The sequence below is a fragment of the Streptopelia decaocto genome, assembly GCF_964273445.1.
Source record: "Streptopelia decaocto genome assembly, chromosome: 16".
NCBI classification, from domain to species: Eukaryota; Metazoa; Chordata; class Aves; order Columbiformes; family Columbidae; genus Streptopelia; species Streptopelia decaocto.
Window position 1 is genome coordinate 4,500,879 of NC_138671.1, and position 20,100 is coordinate 4,520,978.

General features: G+C 45.8%; 2 protein-coding genes across 3 annotated transcripts in view; one reads left to right on the forward strand and one right to left on the reverse strand.

Annotated features, from left to right (window-relative positions):
• SAP30BP (SAP30 binding protein) overlaps positions 1 to 11,477 on the reverse strand; it is a 28,788-nt gene extending 17,311 nt beyond the window's left edge. The window contains exons 1-3 of the mRNA XM_082067257.1: positions 11,345 to 11,477; positions 11,090 to 11,199; positions 7,606 to 7,653 (exon numbers count right to left, since the gene is read on the reverse strand). Of these exons, the coding sequence (XP_081923383.1) occupies positions 7,606 to 7,653; positions 11,090 to 11,199; positions 11,345 to 11,459 (273 nt within the window). The 5' untranslated portion in view covers positions 11,460 to 11,477. The remainder of the gene's footprint in view (positions 1 to 7,605; positions 7,654 to 11,089; positions 11,200 to 11,344) is intronic.
• Positions 11,478 to 11,706: 229 nt separating this feature from the next.
• Positions 11,707 to 20,100, forward strand: part of RECQL5 (RecQ like helicase 5) — a 35,869-nt gene continuing 27,475 nt past the window's right edge. The window contains exons 1-8 of one of the 2 annotated variants that reach the window (XM_082067269.1): positions 11,707 to 11,812; positions 12,127 to 12,257; positions 13,462 to 13,583; positions 13,943 to 14,461; positions 15,154 to 15,259; positions 15,721 to 15,832; positions 17,837 to 17,999; positions 18,322 to 18,404. In XM_082067269.1, the coding sequence (XP_081923395.1) occupies positions 12,137 to 12,257; positions 13,462 to 13,583; positions 13,943 to 14,461; positions 15,154 to 15,259; positions 15,721 to 15,832; positions 17,837 to 17,999; positions 18,322 to 18,404 (1,226 nt within the window). In that variant the 5' untranslated portion in view covers positions 11,707 to 11,812; positions 12,127 to 12,136. Of the gene's footprint in view, positions 11,813 to 12,126; positions 12,258 to 13,461; positions 13,584 to 13,942; positions 14,462 to 15,153; positions 15,260 to 15,720; positions 15,833 to 17,836; positions 18,000 to 18,321; positions 18,405 to 20,100 lie in introns of those variants that run through there. The other variant, XM_082067270.1, reaches the window with a different exon arrangement.

Genomic DNA, 20,100 nt, shown 5'->3' on the forward strand with positions numbered 1-20,100 from the left:
CAGCCTCAGTCTCACAAGATCCACTGCCCAAGGGGCTGAAGCCAGACGGCCTTGCTCCAGCAGACCCACTGAAAGGGGCCAAGGGACATTGTGGTGGTTCAGAGCCAGGTTGGAAGGGGACTGAAAGGCAGCAAGACAAGCAGGAGGAAGACTCCTTTCCCTGATCTGGAGACTAATGAAAGGCAGCACCTGAAGATTAAGCCCTGGGCAGGATGACCCTGCCTGCAAGAGCCTGACTGATGTGAACCCAGCCTGACGGTTCAGTTTTCATGTATCTTGATCGGTGAAAGAAGACGAGCAAGCTGAAGGTGTGTGTACAAACATAAGGAAAGTGCTGCATTTGGGCTTAAGATCTCACCTCAACAAGGTGAAATACAGACCGTCTTTTCAGTCGCAGAGTGTTTCCATTCGGTTACATAAAATCCAATCTCTGCTCAGGTTGCATGGAAAATAAAAATAAGCAAACACAATCCTCACTGTAGAACAGAGATTAAAGGAAGGAAGCAAAAACAATATGAATCCGAGACTGACGAATTCAAGTTTGGAAAGGCCAAAAAAAAAGCTTCATTTAATGGAAAGAATGGACTGACTAACAACAATGCTCACTAAATCCTTCCTGAAACAAGATCCATAAACCCAGTACAAAGCCCACATCAAACATAACTGTTGGCATTAACTGTCGCCAAAAGGTACAAATTTAACCATCAATTCCTCGCAGAAGCAGTTGCATGTGCTAACGCAGGTGTGCTGCAAACCACGAGAAGAAACGGCTGAATAGGGAGGCAGAAAAGACAAAACCAGGAGCTGATTGCTTTAAATAAGATGCAAATCGTACGAAATTAAGAAGCTGATGCCAGATTTGCCACCGCTCTGTTGCGTTCCCAGACTTGCAGCCAACTTAGCCCTACAGCTTCATTTTTCCCCTGACTTCCAGTTAGTATTAAAAACAAGCAGCAAGGAAGCTTCCACAGTTCCCCCCAACAAGATTGTCTCTTTTCCCAGAGAGAATACTCTTGCATTGCAGAATTTCTTCTCTCCCCCAACTATTTCACCTAATCGTTTGCACATAAAGAATTTTAACACTAATTCAAACTGACGGCCACAAAATGTATGGACCAGTCACGCTGTTGTCATGCTAGTAGTTTAGTTTGAAGATGTTAATTCAGAGAATTTTTCAGTGCAATCCTTCCACTGGTAGCCAGTGGATCTGCTGCAATATTGTTACAGTGGGTTTCTCTTATGTGAGAAGGTGCCAGCAAACAGCTTTTGTAATTTTTCCTCCTCTCTACAATTCAGACTATCTCCTGTAGTCCTAACATGTCAACAGCCTCGTTTGGCTGAGTACGATGGAAAGAAACTCTATAATTGAACATAAATTGTTACAGGAGTTATCTGAGCTGACAGTGAAGACGGCCTTGCCAAAGCAAGTAGGTGAAACGTTTCTATGCAGGTAGCAAGAGAAAGACCTTTCCAAACCCTGGATGATGTGCACTATTTTTTTTTTTGCCTTATTTTTCCTTTTCTTTTTGAAGAGACATGCTAGCAATGATGTTCTTGCTTCTCTAATGGGAAGAGAACACCAGGAACAACTTATTTAAAGTGCATTATTAAGACTTCATTTCTCACTCAGCAGATCTGCCTCCTGCTTGAGGGCTACCAGGCTGAGGGCAGCAAACAGAGTGTGTCGGGCGTATTCAGAGCCTGGGGAAGAGAAAACAGGAATACGGTGCTTTTATTCTTCCTCATCCCCTTTTTTCTCATATTGTGAGAGAGGAGAATCCCAAGAGAAAGTTCGAAACAAGCCCATTTCCTACAGCCATATCCTGTTTGCCAGCTCTTATACATAACTCAAGGCAAAGTTCCCAGCACAAGAAATTTAACTACGATAACACTGTAGGGATCATGATATGGATACCAAGAGAAGCACAGCAGCTCCGAAACGAGCCACCTATAGGAAAATAATGATACATCCAACCTTCAGTGACACTTACGTACCGTCTGTACAAACCGACCTATTTTGATACTATTGTCACAAACAAAAAGGGAAGAACAAGTCTGGAAAGAGTCGACTCCTGAGACATTCCCTAAGCATCTCATCAAAACAAAGAACATGTCGCTGACAGTGCTTTTTACAGCTAAAGTTTAAAAATCCACCTTCATTTCATTTCAATTTCATTGAAAAAACACAGAAAAATCCCAACCGAGAACTGGCAAAACATTTCAGTGAGAAAATGCTTTAGAATGGAAGCATTCAGAGCATAAAAGCCTTTAAATAGCTGCTTTGAAACTTGATTCCGCTCACCTGACACATGCTATCTCAATATTTGACAAAGATTATTTGTAAGAAGTAATTTCCAACCAAGGAACTGTGCGCCAGAACTCCCTCTTTCCAGGTGGAGGTGCACTTAATAACATTTGCTTTACGACAGCACCCTGGTCCCAAAACTACCTGCCTCCTCTCTCCCCTCTGAGTCCAACATTTGCAGATCACCCAGGGCACGTGTTCTATGAGAACGTGGGGAACGGCCTCTCCACAGCACAGACACCACGTGCAAAATGTGCAAACCAGCCTGCACAGAAGACTGCACAGCCCCATCCTTTTCTCTTCACAGTCTGGAGTAGAGGGGAGTGTAAAAGCAAGGATTTTCACTAGGATGTGCTCCTCCACCAATCGATTCCATGGAGTTTTTGTAGATTTTGGTCCATCTGTGCCCAGAATGGGGAAGCTGGAAGAAGCTATTTTCATATATTCGTTGGTATTTGAGGCAATCCTCCATCTGTGCTGACTGTTCAGACTCTCACCCCGACATGCACCGACATGCAAATTCAGAAGAGCCTATTTCAGTCCAGCAGACAGAAATAATTACAACAACAGAACTGGACTTGGAAGAGCTTAGACCTTTATCAGGTGAAATATGCAGGGGGAAGCAGCTCCAGAAAGGACTTTTCTTCAAGTTTAAAGACAAACAGAAAAAGCCCAGCTCTTCCTTTGGAGAAAAGCGAGCCACACCTGTGTCAATAATCTGTGGTATTTAGTACTGCAGGGAGTGAAGAGTCTGCCGCAGCATGTATGCCCGGCGGGGAGGAAGGAACAAGCTTGTCCATGGACGTGTCTCATCCTCCAAACAGCTCAAGAGCTGGACTGAAGCCAGCAGCTCTCGAGCAGGTAAACCAGCTTCAGAGAACAATGATGCTGCGATCTGTCTCCCTCTCAGGCAGCCAGAGCTGGAGAAACAGAAGTATGTGGGGCAAGGGGAAAAATAATAAAATACCAAATGCTGTTTTGTTTCCTGCATGCAAAACTGTTTAACCGCTGCTGATACTCTGTGAACCGCCCAGTTAAAAAATGGGAACCAGGTTTCAGCTGTTTGGACGTCCGAGCGCTGAGGGAAATAACGCTGAGCTGATTCTGCTCCCTCACGGGCTCTCTGCAGGTAACGCTGACTGCCCAACGACCAAACACCGGTTCCCTCTGCAGAGCGCTGGAAAACGCCTGCCAAACCTACAACGAGGGGAAAAACATGTCAACAGCATTTTGCAGAATTACATGAAAAGGAAGCTGGAATACAGGCAAAGATGAATCTGAGACTGTGGTGCTTATCACTGGCACCTGCAGCTGTGCTCACAAGTAAAGGAATGAGCGGGAAACAATCCCCGGAGATGCAGCCCTGAGCCCAGCCCTGGACACTGCACAGTTCATGCTTTGAAAGCGTTTACAAAGGGGTACAGCCATGCGTAACACAAGGCCGTTTGTAAAATACAGCTGCTCTTCTGCCAGTTCTGCCCAACAGAGGTCAATACTAACCCAGGAAGTGTCCAAAAGGCACTATCTGTCTCTGATGAGACACGGGGAGTGCCTTTCCACACCACACTTAAACCAGTTATATCCTACCAGATCCAGCCACCGCAAGAAGAACAATACACAGCCACTTCAGCGTGCACTGCTTTGGGGTTATAATCCACTTTTAACACGTGTTCTTCAGCTATACAACCTTTAACATATTCTAAGTAAAATTTTTGAGAATACCTCTCAACAACTGCCAACATCAGGGGCTGGTATTTCTTCAAACCTTCATAATTTGCCACTGCCAAAGTAGAAGGTTCAAACTACTTTCAAAAGCTTATTAATGCCAGCTCCTTTTACACAGCTTACCATGGAATATCTACATGGAACAGCAGTGCTTTAATGATACAACTTGTCCCAAACACACTTTTTCCCCTTCTTTGCAGCAGAACAGTTATACTTGAAGTGAAAGTTACTGAGTAGGTTCAGGCATCTTTTGAGAATCTGGCTGGATTAATGAATCTTGAATTCAGAAAAATGAATATGCCTTATCAAAATAAGAGCTAATTGCAGGGATTACATTACTGCACATCACCCACTTACTGGTTCTTGGCACTTACCGCTTTAACTTTAAATAAAGATAATTTCGGTATTTAAACAAACAGGTTAATGTGTACGCAAGATAAAAAGACATTTCAATGAACAACCTCTTAGTACACATCTATGCATCATAACACAGGAAAATTACTTTGCAGGTATGCTGGATCGATAAAAACTAAACATAATAAAGAGTTGACAATCATCAAGAGGTGGTACTTGGACCAGAAACATAGTGTTCCTCTGAAAATGTGGCACCCTTCTGCCCAGTTCCAGTGTAGCTGCCTCTCCATACAATGCCACAGGGACACAGGGGACCCTTCTAACCAAACCAGAGAAGGAAAACATTAAAGTAGCCACCTGCTTTGAAAAACTGGTACCATGTGTCAGGCATTCACTTGCCAAAGGGAGTGGCAATATTTATCAGCTTTCCTGCACCGGCTAGTCCTGATAGCATAATCAAGGCTCAGGAGTTAATGATTTCCCCCTGTGAACACCCCAGCGCACCAAGCTGCAGGGCTGGGCTCTGGCCTTGTTCAGCACTTGCAACCAGCCCTGCACCACGAAGTACAGAACTTCTCAGGTGAGACTTGGAGCACAAGGTCAGTATTTCATTTCAGGTTCACTTTTCTTCTTCCTGCAGGGCTGGTGGGTGTAGTGAGCTCGAAGGCTTGTATCTTGTTACAGCATCAAGGCTGTCACCACAGGCAGCTGCTGGCAAGAGCCCGAGCCACTTGCGCTCACCGCACAGCCCGTTAACCCTCACCAGCCCAAACCAATGCCAGCGAAACACCAAATCTCACACCCATTTCCACAATGTCCTTTATTTTGTACCCACAGCTCCATTATCTGAAGAAAAGACACAAAGAACCTGTCCAGGCTGTGAGAGTCCATCTTTAACACCATGCCTTTGCCAACAGCTTCTGTTGGCCATTTATTCCCTTCTAAGCAGAAGGTTTTGTTTCGGAAGTGCTTTTAAGACAGGTGCTTGTTTACAGTTGGTGACTGCTCACCGAAAACCAGGGAGCCCAAAATGAGTTTGGTCACTCACAAAGATGTCCTGCTCCAGAGCCTGAGCACATCATCCCAGAGTGAAACTTGGAAAAGCAATTAGTTTTACTTAGATTTGAATCTCCCATTTTCCATGAGTCCCCGAAGCATTTCAAAAATGCAATTACAGGACCTGACTTCACTACTTAAAGAGGAGGATTCTGTTTTCTGCTGCAAGCACACAGTGTTTGGGACTGGTTCACAGGTGCTCAGTAACGGAGAATCCTACAGGCCAGAATTTGGCTCTGGGAGAACGGTGTCAGATGATTGATCAAGATCAACAAGGGCACATTCCCTGGAATCAACAGAAAAACCTGAGATATATCGAAACACCATAGGGTGGGGCAGAAGAACATCTCCCTATTGGGGCTATTTAAGGCAGGCTCCAAATTCCGCTCTCACCACCATGGCTTTACCAGACAGTACCAGACAAGGGAACTCATTGTCCACGCAACCTGGCTCAAGTGTCCTTATCAATTACTCAAGGCATAATCTCAAAGTAGTTCATTCACCATACATATAAAGAGGTAAACACTACAAAAAATACTGACTGCACATTGGACTATGTTTAACTGATGAATTGCAATGGTTTTTTACCTCATTCATGCATTTTAAAGGATTTACCTTCTGTGTACAGTCCAATTCAGACCCCAGAAAAGCCTTAGCCATATACAGAGCCCTGATATCTATTTAAACGTGTTTCCAGGTCTGTGATGTCTTACGATAAAACGGATAGAGCAAGAACAACTACAGCATCCAGCTGGGATAAAACAAAATAAAGTTATCCAAAAGCGTTAGCAAGTTATAATCAAGTACCTCACTTTTTGCCACACTTTGGATTTACGGTAACTACAACTCCTATTCGCTCCTTGTCATAGGTATTGCAAGTTCCAAGCAATGAGGAAGAACGAGGAGAACACTGCCACTTGGTGGAAAAGGGGGATAGGAAACACTTGCAACTGCTCCAAGTAAAACTATTTTTACAATGATGTTCCTTCTCCCCCCATCCCCAGTGAATTTCTTAACAGCATGGCTGGTGTGAGTCCTTCTGTGCGCCCCAGAACGTCGCACAGCGACAGGTCTGCTCTGTCAGCAGCACAGCGCTGGGCTGCTCGCAGCCTGCTGTGGAGCGAAGGCGCGCGTGTCTCTCCCCAAAGTGTCAGCTGGCTATTTAGCCAGATTGCAAAAAAACCCAAAAGTCCAGAGGAGATTTTCACTTATTTATGAAGCCATCTATTAAGGATGACACAGAAATCGGAAGCTGCTGAAGCTCAGTTTTGCCTCATTCATTAGCCTTCATCTTATGCTACGCTAATTCAAATGCTCTAAAGAATTTCAGTTTGCAGCATGGTCCTCTGGTTTCCTTAGCAGAGCTCAGACCATGTCTGCGTCCTTGAGGAAGCTACTGGATAAAATTAAGGCCCTTGTAATTGTTATTCATTCTGTATCCCACCAGACTGCTTCTATGGCAAGGGGGATTGAACTAGCATGGAAATTTAAGGACAGTTCTCTTTACAGTTTCAAATGGATTTGGTCTTTTGTCTGTCTTATGGCTTTCAGCCTGATATATGTTCCTGTGTGCTGTCAAACACCTGTTGTTCAGCAGAAGCAAGATGTCAACCCAGGATAAAGACGACTTCAACTATTCATGACAGCTATCATCCGGGAATCTTTTTTAATTTTTAAAATTTTTAATACATCCTTTACAGAACAGCTTCATTCAGGTGGTCAGAAAGAGAGCTGAAGACAACTGAATTGATTTTGATAGGTGTCATGACCTCTACAGGCACAAGATCATTTATTCATTAAGTTGTTCTAAGTGAAGGAAGTTTTCCAACTAGCACTCATCATAAGAGAATTCTGTACTAAATATTCTGTCTCCTGGAGCCCTGCAAAATAGGCGAGATGCTGTCAAAAACCTACCTCAGATCTAAAGCACAAGATGACTATGTCCACAAATGCAAATCTTGATCGTGACTCAGTCTGTAACCTAACTGGGAGACTACCTTTGGCAGAGGCCAGAATTAAAGTAAAAAAACCCAACATGTTACAGCTACAAAAAAAGTATCAAACTAGCTATAGAAGATCACAAATGAACACCAAGCCATGCTGTTAAGGCTTATTCCTCTTGTACTGAACTTCCCTCCCCACCACCATACCACACTTTCAAATACCTTTGGGTCACCAGCCTCAGGTTTTTCAGTCTCTGAATCGTCATCTTCCTACAAGACAAGAATTTACAGGATTAAGCTTAAAGAGCAGGCTTGGCAAGTAACTGCACTTAGAGCAAAGGGTGTGCATTCAGCAGCCTAGCAGCAGTCCGAGACGCTTTCCACAGAAGGTAGTTCTGTCCCACCCACTCATGACCAAAATCAAGTCCTTACAGTCAAGTGTTTATTTGGTTTTGGGGTTGCGTGTGTTGTTTTTGTTTTGTTTTTTATGAAAAAGCATCACTCAGTAGCAGATGTTCCCTGCAAAACTCATGCAGCTCCTGAATGCTCAGAACTAGACAATAAGAAGCAACAGAACTGGGCAAAAAGCATCTGTCATTTGATAATTCTGTCTCTTCCAGTTGGCAGGGGGGCTTTTTGCATTTGCCCCTGTTTAGCAATACTCACAGAAAAAACATTTGCAAGACCGCTTATACTCTCAAGCACACATCAGTGACACACGGAGGACACAGAGCTGTTCCAGAGATCCAGTAACAGCAGCTGGCACCGCATCTTTCTGTTGTGCATAGCGCTCGTGCAGCCTCATTTGTGGATGATGTGAACTCGCACAGAAGCGAACAATTGACAAATTTTGCTGCTTTAGGTAACAGACTCCATTCAGTTTTTATTTCTATCCAGAAATAAACCAAAGAACTGGGCAAATTTCTGCCCTGTGAGAGCTTAAAACACTGAACTCAGCCTTGTGTAAAATTCTACACCACGTGAGAAGTACACTCCAGCTTTGGTCCTACCTGGTAGGTAAAGCCTCCTGTCCCACTGCCCTGGGAGCTCCCTCACTGGGATCCTAGAGTTACCTGTGTTTCTAAACATAAATACCCTGCACTTCAAACACATCTGAGGAGCAGAAACTTTCCTACAAACTTCACCACAAACTTCAACTTTGGCCCCAAAACAAGAACCTCGTGTTTCAGCTTCAAAAAGAGAAACAAAAGAGAAGCAAGACTATTACATGCACCTGAAAGGAAGATTTTACAGCAAAATGCCCACTTCAGAGTATTAGCACATGAGCAAGTTCTGGCAAGGCAAGCTAGAGGATGACAACACAATAATAAAAGTTTTAATTGCCTGAATTAACACACATATCCCACAGAAGTGAGACAAACTCCTTCGCTTCAGTAACTCTCTGACTGACCTTTCTGAAACATGCACATGCCAATAATTCAGTCTTAACTATCAAAGTTTAATAACAGTAAGTTTGTATCTAGAAAAGAATCACAGTACCAAGTAATTTGCTGTTTATCACAAATGAAATTCCACTCTCTCCACAATCCCACCTATATTAAAAAAAACAAAATAATGATGGGTAGGATCATTCTTGTTACAGACAAGTAACGGGGACAGCTCCCCAAACCTCCTAATCTAGCAAGGGGATATCACTGAAACAAGGAAAGCAGCGTTACTGAGAACTGCCTTTGAAAGGCAGAGGCTTTTCAGTCACTGTTGAGATAGAGAATACAAGCAGAGCTGTTTAGATAAAGCCCAAGACACCCTGAGACCAACTCACACCACTTTCTAAAAACAACTCATCACCAGCACAAGCTACTGGTACAAGGAATATCAAGGAAGCTCTTGATTGTGGTGAAAGAACACTTAATGCAAAAAAACCCATGCATTGCTCTCCTGCAGTAAGACAGGAGAGAAGGCACCCTGGGCAACCTGCACACACCTGTACTGTAACCACAAATACAAGCGAGAGCTCCTGGCTGACACCAGAGGGACTCGACCGTCATTACTTGAACAACTTGTACCTCCCAGGTCACAGATGGCAGAACCTGCACTGAAAGTTGTGCCTGCAATGAAGGTGACTCCATTCACCTGCCCATTTGTCAATGGTAACTAAACACAGCTGATCCTGACAAGCACCTGGATCACACGCACCACTTCCTTTAAACTAAATCGAAGGGGGCTCTAGGAGTTTTGGATATTAAAAGAAGAATTACAAAAGCAGCAAAAAAGTTTCACTGCTTTGCTTCGCCAGATGCCAGGAGCAGACCCTGAACGCTGCCACTCGCAGCAGAACACAAACAAATAAACCAGATCAAGAGAGAAACTTCTTGTCTGCTACTTGGGAAAACGGATGGCAGAAACTGTGAGTGTCTCCTAAGAGACTGATACAGGGCACACAAAGCAGATTCCAAGGAGGAAAGGTTATAGTAACATGGCTCTAGTTCTTTCCTCTACCATGTAACCAGAAGAGTAGAACAGGGAGGAGAAAACACATCCTTAATGTGGTGGTAAGCAAAAGGCTGATGAGAAAGCAAGGAGACAAGAACCTCCCACCCCAGTCCCCCTAAAGGGATTGCTTTGCTCTTACAGACACATGACAGAACGATGCATCTTTTTGCGTGTTACAGCTGCACTCATAGGCAGGGAGCTACATGCCATGTCTCACAAGATCCTAATTATCTTGATATTTAGGTGATGTTATTTTACACATGCCATGCGCCTATGACAAACAAAAGCCATTCACATCTAGACAGGACACTGTTACATCAAGATAACCTCATACAGAGAGTGGGTTGAGTTATTAAAAAAAACATTAAGCCATTATAGAACTTTATTCTTTTTTATCCTCCAGCTGGCCATACAACAGAGTGTTGTTTTTACAAGGTTTTCATTTATGTGAATGACACTTAAAGAATAATTTTCTTTTAGTGTGGCTGTTGATTAGTACCAGCTTTTTTCCCATTAAAGAGTCAAACGACAATTAGTATAAAAACACTCGAGCTGTGTCAAGTTGCTGATGAGTTTCAAGGCAAACACCTTGTACTTGAAAACAAAAAGAATAAAAGTATTTGGAGAGCGCTAAAACCCACACCAGGAGTTAGATATTCCAGGTTCCAGCTTGAGTTGCCGGTCAAGGGCTTTAAAGCCTCCGCAAGACACAAAGGGGCTCGGGGAAAGACTCAGAGCAGAGATCACAGAATGGCAGTGATTGGAAAGGACCTTGAAAGCTCATCCAATCCATTCCCCTCGCTGGAGCAGGAACACCCAGATGAGGTTACACAGGAAGGTGTCCAGGCGGGTTGGAATGTCTGCACAGAAGGAGAATCCACAACCTTCCTGGGCAGCCTGGGCCAGGCTCTGCCACCCTCACTGAGAAGAAGTTTCTTCTCATATTTAAGTGGAACCTCCTGTGTTCCAGTTTGCACCCATTGCCCCTTGTCCTATCACTGTTTGTCACTGAGAAGAGCCTGGCTCCATCCTCATGGCACTCACTCTTTACATATTGATCACCATGAATGAGTCACCCCTCAGTCTCCTCTCCTCCAGCTCCAGAGCCCCAGCTCCCTCAGCCTTTCCTCACACCGGAGATGCTCCACTCCATCATCTTTATTGCCCCGCACTGGACTCTCTCCAGCAGTTCCCTGTCCTTCTGGAACTGAGGGGCCACAACTGGACACAAGATTCTGGATGCGATACCTACCGACTGCCTGCTGTTCTCATCGTCCTCCTCTTCGTACCCATCCTCGTCCCCATCCAGGCGGGTGAAATCGTCGTCTCCGTACCCAACCGAGACCAGGCCTCCTTTCTCTCCTGAGGAGAAAAGGGAAGAAGAAAACCATGAGAAGGGAGGCGGCAACGAGAGGGGCCTCGCTGTCCCGGAGGGAGCCGGGACAGGCCCCGCGGATCAACCCCGCCCGGGCTCCGCCGCCTGCCCCGGGCCCCTCCCGGCCCTCACCCGCGGCCGCTCCCCCATCGCTTCCCGCCGTCCCGCCCTCGCTGTCCGACTCCGGGTCCGAATCCTCGGCGTAAACCGCCAAAGAGGACAGAACGTTCCGCTTGGCCGCCGCCATCTTCCGCCCCCGCCACGGCGGCGGACTTCCGGCGCGCCGAGATAACGCAGCAGTGCGGTCGCCATAGCAACGCCGCGCACCTTCTTCCGCCTTAAGCGGGCTCACGTTAAACCGAATGAGCTCCAACGTCCGCTCACGGCGCGGGGAGAAAACCGCTCAGTGAGGCGGAGCAGGGCGTTCTATGGAGGCGGGATAAAAGGTGCGCGGCGTATATATAGTGGGGGAACTGGCACTTTAAGAGCGGCTTCTGACGTCATCGCTCGGCGCCGCGACAGCACCTGCCAGATCCTGAGCGGGTGCGGAGTGGTACGGGGATGGGACGCGAGGTGGCGGAAGGATACAGCCCAGCTGAGGTGGGTGTGTGGCAGGGTCCCTCCAACCCCCTCGATGTAGGAAGGGTTCCCCCACCCCCTCGATGTGGGGTGCGGTGGGTTCGGGGGCTGCTGTGTCCCACGGGGAGGCCCTCAATGGGGTCTGGCCCAGAATAAACGGTATTGGGGCTCCCTCGAGTGAATGGGCCTGGATAGTATCGGGGGGGGCTAAAGGGAGGGGAGCCTGGCAAGGCAGCCGTTGGGGGTCACCCAGGTGGCAACAAGACAGAGGAGGCCTGGGCAGGAGGAACGTGGTGGGATTTTGGTTTAGTGCTGGTTCCTGTCGCTGTTCACAGCTCCTCTGAGATGAGCGGCGAGGCCGCCCTGGGCCTGGAAGGCCGGGTCCGGAAAACACTGCGGAGGGTCTTCGGGTTTGAGACCTTCAAGACTTCCCTGCAGGAAAGCGCGACCATGACTGTGGCGAGAGGTGAGGAGGCAGCGAAACGCAGCTGGTTTCCCAGCTCCCTGCGGGGCTGATGCTGCAGGAGTTGGTATCGCGCCTGTTCTGAGGAGACACATCGCCTGGAGTAGGCAGAACCACCTGGCCCCCCAAACCCTCCTCTGAGAAGATTTCAGTGACGCGGGAGCACGTGCTGCACACAAACTCACTGAGCGCGGCTTTGCCCTGTCGGTCCTCCGTTAAACTTGTTTTGTTAACACCGCTATTGCCGCAACCAGGAAATAGGAAACATTAAAGTGCTGTATTGTTGGTATCTCCTCCAGCAGCATCTGCCAGTATGTTTATGGTCAGATGAGGTCAAAACCATTTACATCATACGTTTTCAGAGTAAACCTGTCCTTGTGTTAGAAATGATACCACTAGACAACTTGATTTCCCAGCATCATTTATACCCATTCCCTGAATCATGTGCCCATTATCAGAAACATGATTTTGCTGGTGTGAGCGTTTCCACAGCATCTCGGTGGTGGTTGGATGGGCAGGACATACAACCTGCCAACCATCAGCTCCCCTGGCAGGTCTCACAATGCCAATCAGAGGTGTGGAACTTGGCACCCAGGGTGTAGTGACAGTTTTTGTCCATCACCAGCAGCTGTGCAGCTGTGCTGTTGACAACAGAGCGGCCCAAAGTGGTGTCCTGTCAGCAGCGTGTCCCTGCCCGTTAACACTGACTCAAAGGGGACGCTGCTTAGAGCAGTGAGTTACTAATTGCATGATATTACCTCTGTGGTTGAGATTTCCAACCCTTATTTCTTACGAGGAAACTTTCTGGGATAAGTTGTAAGAGGATGTGGTAAAGATCTGTCATGGGGCTGGTAATTTGGTAACTGGAGGTCTGTGAGATGAGTGAAAACAGCTTGTCTGGAAGAGAATTAGCACAAATAACTTGTTTAACTTCTCTTTATCTTGGTTTCTGTGTATCTTCCTGTACTTTTGTAAGGCTGTTTCTAAATGTTTACAAAGCAATTAGAGATTCCTTGAAGGAAACCATTGCAAGCATGCAAAGTATTGCTGTGCTTTTAGAACCTGAAATGAAGTGTCTTTTGTTGGTGTGCCACACGTACACACACACACGCTGTTTCTCACAGATTCCGAGCTCTTGTGCCCACCTGTCCAGTTAGAGCCCTGGGAACTGTCAGTAGCCTTGAGCTTTCTTCTGTTGTCTCTGCAGGCGAGAAGGATGTCTTTGTATGCATGCCCACAGGGGCAGGGAAATCCTTGTGCTACCAGCTTCCTGCAGTTCTGGCAGTGGGCATCACCATTGTCATTTCACCTCTGATTGCCCTGATTCAGGTAACTGTCTGCTGTCAGCTGCGGAAAAGCAGTCAGGGAAGGGGGTGGCTGTGGTGAGTTACTTTGCACAGATCCTTGTTGGTGTTCGCTAGAAGCAAAAATACTGTCTTAAAGTGAATGGAGCACAAAAATGCAATTGGATGTTAGAGCTGGACAGATACGCTCACAGCTGAAGATAAAGGCATCTGGAGTTGAAGTTCTAAATACCCAAACTGCAGGTGTTTGTTGTCCTGAGACTCCGTCCTGGAGGTGAAACTTGGGGCCTCACCTGGATCTCCCTAAGTAGTCTGTCTTGGCGATGGTGACTTTCTTTATATCCATTTGCTTTTCATTTAATTTTCATTTTGTATTTACTCTAGGATCAAGTGGATCACTTGCTGTCTCTGAAGATCAAAGCCTGCTCTCTGAACTCCAAGCTTTCTGCGCAGGAAAAGAAGACCATCCTGGCTGACTTGGCGAGTGAGAAGCCCCAAGTCAAGCTGCTGTACATCACCCCGGAGATGGCGGCCGCCTCTTCCTTCCAGCCTACACTGAACTCTCTGGTGTCCCGAAACCTCTTGTCCTACCTGATAATCGACGAAGCGCACTGCGTCTCCCAGTGGGGACACGATTTCCGACCCGACTACCTGCGGCTGGGCACCTTGCGCACCCGCATACCCAACACACCCTGTGTTGCCTTGACTGCCACTGCCACCAAGCAGGTCCAGGAGGACATTGTGGCAGCACTGAAGCTAAAGCAGCCGCTTTCCACGTTTAAGACTCCTTGCTTCAGATCTAACTTGTTCTATGATGTGCAGTTCAAAGAGCTCTTGACTGATCCGTACGCCAACTTGAAGGATTTCTGTCTGAAGGCGCTTGAAGTGAAGAACAGCTCTGGGGTAGGTTTTACATTTAGAGAACAAGGCTAAACTGAACCAAATCCACCTTAACGTTCACTGCCCTTCCAGTGGTTGGTACGGCCTTGATATATCTGTGGCACAGAAAGAGGAAGCCCCTGGGAGGAAAGTTCTCACAGATGTTTTTAATTCCTCTAAAATAAGTAGAATGTGGAGGCTGTGTTCCTTTCAGAAGTGTCCACAGAATGGGGTTGGTCTGAAAGAAAATGAATTAGGAATATGCGACTAGCATTTCTGTCTTGGTTTGTTACGTCCCAGGCAATCATTGTATGTTTGATGCTCTTCTGTTTTTCGAGAGTGGCGAGGATGAACAAAAGTGGTGTATTGAATTTCCTGCTCTAACAATAATTCTCAAAATAACTCTCAGCAACTCAGTTATAGCCTCTGCACCTGAGTTTATTGGTGCAGTGGAGGGAGACCGCTTCTTGCCTTGTGTCCCTGGGAGGGGATTGGGGGACCATATTTGGTCAATGTTGCGCCTTGTAGGTTTTGTAAGGAAACTCTCTTTATGTCTGATTTACTTTTGTGCTGCAACAGTATCTTTCAGTTGTTGGGGAAACAGCTTGGAGAAGAGCTGAGCTTTAGACATCCTTCCTCTCTCTGCCATACTAATGATGGCAGCTTTGTTAATTGGCTTCAGACGCTGACACGGATCTTCTCCCCTGTCTGCCCAGGTGTACTCGGGTTGTGGCATCGTGTACTGCAGGATGAGGGACGTGTGTGACCAGCTGGCTATTGAACTGAGCTACCGCGGAGTGAAAGCCAAGGCGTATCACGCAGGTACTGGCAGCTGCATCTGCACCTCTCAGAGGCTGGTAGAGCTGAATTGTCCCACCTGTAAGGCCTGTGTTGGGGCTGCCTAGAGAACAGCTTTCTAGGCGCAGGCTGCAGCGTGTCTGATGCTCACACGTCAGCTCTGGGAAGCAAGGGCAGGGCATTCAACAGAACAGCATTCCCTTCGCTCCACAAGTGTTGGTTTTGTTGGATCTTGCATGGCCTAAATATAACAACTGCTTTTATCCCATGAGGGATCTGAATTTTTCTCTTTGGAACAGAAACAGCTGCTGCTGACTTCTGCTTGATCACAGGCCAGCTTAAACATGGGCAGAGAGGAGTGTGCACATCAGGCTGGTTTAGCGAGGGGGTTGGCTCTCAATGGGGCAATGGAGGAGGGAGAAAATCCTCTTCTTTCTTTTTTTCTTTTTTTCGGTTGTGTTTCCCTCCTTCTTTTCCCTTCCCAGGACTCAAGGCAGCCGACAGGACTTCAGTCCAGAATGAATGGATGGAGGAGAAGATTCCAGTTATTGTTGCAACCATCAGTTTTGGAATGGGAGTAGACAAAGCGAACGTCAGGTGTGTAAGGCTGTGTTGTGCACCACCGGAGCCTGAAACCTGAGCAGTGGGAAGGGAAAGCCTCAGTCTCTCTGTTACCTGATACATCTGACTAAAATGCCTGATGGAATACTTGCTGAAACAAAAACAGCTGGAGGTGGTTTTTTATCTTAGAAGAATCAAAAACAAACCTGGAAGGGTTTTGTAAAGAAGTTAAAAACAAGGCACCAGAGCCCTTCTTTGCAGTCATCTTCAAAACCGAGAAAATTGGAGGAATACTTGTTTTTTGCCACACCCTCCAGGGTTTCAAAAAGAACCATCTTGATGGAATCACAGCTGTCCCTTTCACTTCTCTTCGTGCAATAGTTGTTGTTAAAAAGCAGCGTGAAGAAAATCTGCACCTAATATAATTCATACACCCTCTACTAAAATAGTCTGAGCCAGCTTTTTTAGAGATCTCCGTATGCAGTGAGGGAAAAAATAGCAGTTCGCAAATGGTAATAACCATATAAAAATACAGCTCTAGTCCAAGACAGAAACTTTACATGTGTTTTCAATTGCTGTTCTTCTGGGACTTCTGTCACTATAATTGCTCTGTGTTGTTAGATCTCCTGCACCGCAATATAGCTGTGCTGAGTTAGTATTGTGAGCTGTGGTCACTTAGTAGAGGGATAACTTGGGTGCAGCTCACGCAACACCCCACACAGACTTAATATTTAATCTAAAAATCCACAGAAATCAATTGCTCTGACTCTGTGGGAGAGGGGCAGGACATCATTGAGACAATCACAGCAGGTCAGAGCTGTGCTGTCCTTCTGTCCGTGTCACTGTGCTTACAGGTGACAGGATCCCACAGCAAGGACAGATGGTTTTATGGCATGATGTGTGTTACGCAACAGAGAAATGAGAAGTCTCCCAGGAGAGCAGCAAGAATTAATGACCTGCTGAAACCACTCTGCCCTTTTCGGTACAGTGGTCATTAAAAAAGGCAAAAGTAACTGAAATGCGGAGGGCTGAGAGTGAAATATGTTTGTAATGTGGTTAGTTTCCAAAAAATTGAGTTAACATTGCTCTACAGGATGATTTTTAATAGTTTAAAGGACATGATACCTGAGCCTAGACAACAGGTGCTGCTGCTTAGCCTTTGTGCTGTGTTGGCAGAGTTCTGAGTATTCACGTGTACCAGGTATCAGGTAAGATCAGGTCTGACGGGTCCTGGAGGTGACTCCTCTGGACAAAAGGCCGGGTTGGATGGGGCTTTGAGCAGCCTGGCCTAGTGGCAGTTGTCCTTGCCCATGGCAGGGGTTGAAACTGAATGATCTCTAAGGTCCCATCCAACCCAAACCATTCTGTGATTCCATGAAAAGGGAAACAGGTGTTGTCTCTTCTTCTGATGGAACCTGCTCTTCTCCCTTCACTGCTAATTCAGTTTTGCTTGAGATTATTTATCAATTCCTTTGGTAAACTTCCTGGTGAGGAAAAAACATTGAGGGCTCTGATGGTTCCTGCCTGGCCTGTTCCTAGAGTGTTTAAGAAACATGTTTGTTCACTTTTGTCATTTAATCTGTTGTTACACCCATATGCATCATACCTGCTTCTGGGATGTGCTGGCTTTGAGGCAGATTGGTATTTAAAACATTGGCAGAGTTACTGTACTGTAAAGTCTTCTCAACACAGGTATAAGCTGGATTGCTGCATATTCAGGTAGAAGCAGGTTTAAAGCAGTCCTGCAGCAGTGTGTTCCTTCAGAGATTATGTACAATTTAGTAATGATTCATATATTTGCTGGCTGGCAATGGTGCCCTTTTAAAATCAAATATCTAAAATTGTGTTCCACAAAATAAATAGGACTTTTTTATTAACGCTGTTTTCTAGTAAAATCTCCTCTGCCTTTTATGCATTTGCTGCCTTATTTTTTTACTTGTTTTACTTGTTTTTTATTGATGTTCATGAACAACACAATCATGTATGCAGTGATCTGAGAAACCTGCAGCCTTATGTTTCCTGTTGTTTTATCATATACAGATTTGTTGCCCACTGGAATATTGCAAAGTCAATGGCTGGGTATTACCAAGAGTCTGGCAGAGCTGGGAGAGACGGGAAACCATCCTGCTGCCGCCTCTATTACTCAAGGAATGACCGGGATCAAGTCAGCTTCCTGATTAAGAAGGAGCTCGCTAACATCCAGGTGAGATCTGCAGAATCCTGTCCACCTGCCTGGATTTACTGCCTTTGCTCTGCTCTGCCTTTTGCCCGCAGTCACCTCTGAATACACAAAGATGAAATGGGTTTTTCTGGGTCTGTAGCCCTGTTTTGGAAAGGAGTGAAGAAAGGAAGAGAAAGGGCTGGCAGTCCCAGCTCTATTAGAGGCAGGGATGAGTAGAGACAGGGTGGTGTCTGTACCTGTTTGCCATATTGATCAGAAGGGTTGGATTTGGTCATTGCTAGAGTTACTTTATCTGTTTATATTTAAACTGAAGACTATAGTTGTTGTCCCCGTCTACTTGCAGGAAAAAAAAGGCACCTTAAAAGAATCTGACAAAGCTGTGATGACAGCATTTGATGCCATTGTGAACTTCTGCGAGGAGCTGGGGTGAGTGCGCTGCTTTCAAACAGTTTAATGTTGGGGAAGCCATGCCCTGTCCCTTCCATGGCACTGTTATCGCTGGGATCTTGCATGTCTGGGAAAAATACTCAAGGAATCACCTGATATTTTGCTGTCTGGACTAAAGAAAGTGTCCCTGACACATCTGTCACTCTCACCTCTGAGTTAACAGAGATGTTGGTCTTGGAGCCTGATTAAGTGACATGGCGACATTAAACTATAATTCCTCTGACTATGAATTTTACTGTGTTCTATCTTTGATGATGCATTGACTTAGTTACATTTGCTTTTGTTTTAACTCTTTCCTCCTTCACTACATCATCTCTCTTCTAAAGAGACAGACAGCCTAATCAGCATGGGATGGAAGCATTTAATTCAATGTGTCCACTCTGCAAAGTACTAGGTATCTGTGATCTTCAGTGACCTTAGAAAGAGCTGATGGTGCTTAGGATGTTTCAGAAACAGGCTCAAATTATGGACATACCCAATCTAAATGCAGACTACCAACCGCAACATGCATTGTTCAGGTTTAGTTCATGACTTGTAAGCTGCAATTGTACTAATTGCTATTCTATGCTGGATAACACAAAGTTGTAATTTTGCCAGTAAGAGAGCAGCATGTATTCACTTAGTGACAATGGTCAACATGTGTTCTGCTTTCAAGTCTGCATTTTGTTTCATTTTCCACACCTGTGTCTAGGACAACTTTTTCAGTGTGAATGTAACACGTGCTTCTTTTGTGATGCCTTGGTGAGCTTGTTCTCTCCTTGTGGTCATGTTTGGTAAGCAAATCCTGTTTTTATGGGGTTGCTCTGGGAGAATTTGGCTTGTACTGAAGTATGGCACAACACTGAGTAGTGCTGAGGCACTTTAAGGAGCACTTCTTCACCTAAAGTCAAGGTGATTCTGGGAAGTAGCTACTAGGAGGCTTCTTACTGTGAGAGTTTGATCCCCTTACTTGGCTAAGCAGCTCTGCTCCTTCTGGTGTGTGTGACCAGCTCACAGCAAGAGTGGCCAGGTGGCCGTTTGTGTCTGGGGTTTGTATGATCTGCAAGGCAGCTGTATCTATCTGGTTAGATGCTACACTTGTCTTGGTATCTATTTCTCCTTGGTTCCTAGGCTGCTTATCAGCAGAGTTAGTTGTGACACTCGTTTCTTGGGATGGACACTAGTGCCATAAGATTGGGACAGGGATCACTGAACTAAGCTTGCACAAGCCAGGAGCAGTCACAGGACATCCCAGGGAAGACACGACTGGGGCTCCATTGATCCATCTTGCAGCATCTCCCACTTGGTGCCCGCTGTGAAAAGCCTGACTGTGCTCTGAAGTGAGGACCTGCTGTAGAGCTGCACTGCAGCACTCAGGCAGTAACTGAGCCAGGACAGAGAAAACATTCTCCTTTGCTCAGATTAATAGTAACGGAAGTAGGATTTTACTGAGTACATAAAAGAGAGATTTCTGTGAGGGAATATCACTGACCTAATTAAAAATCATGTCTCCCATGTCTTTAATTCCCTCCCTCATCTCAGTACATTCTTCCTACTGTATAACATGCCATATGCATTCCAGAGTCACATCTTGCAGCACCACTGACTGGCTTCCCTGCCAGGGGACTAAGATGCTATTTAAAGGAATGCCACATTGCGTTTCTTTTTTACATTTTGAATTAATACAGTTCTATTT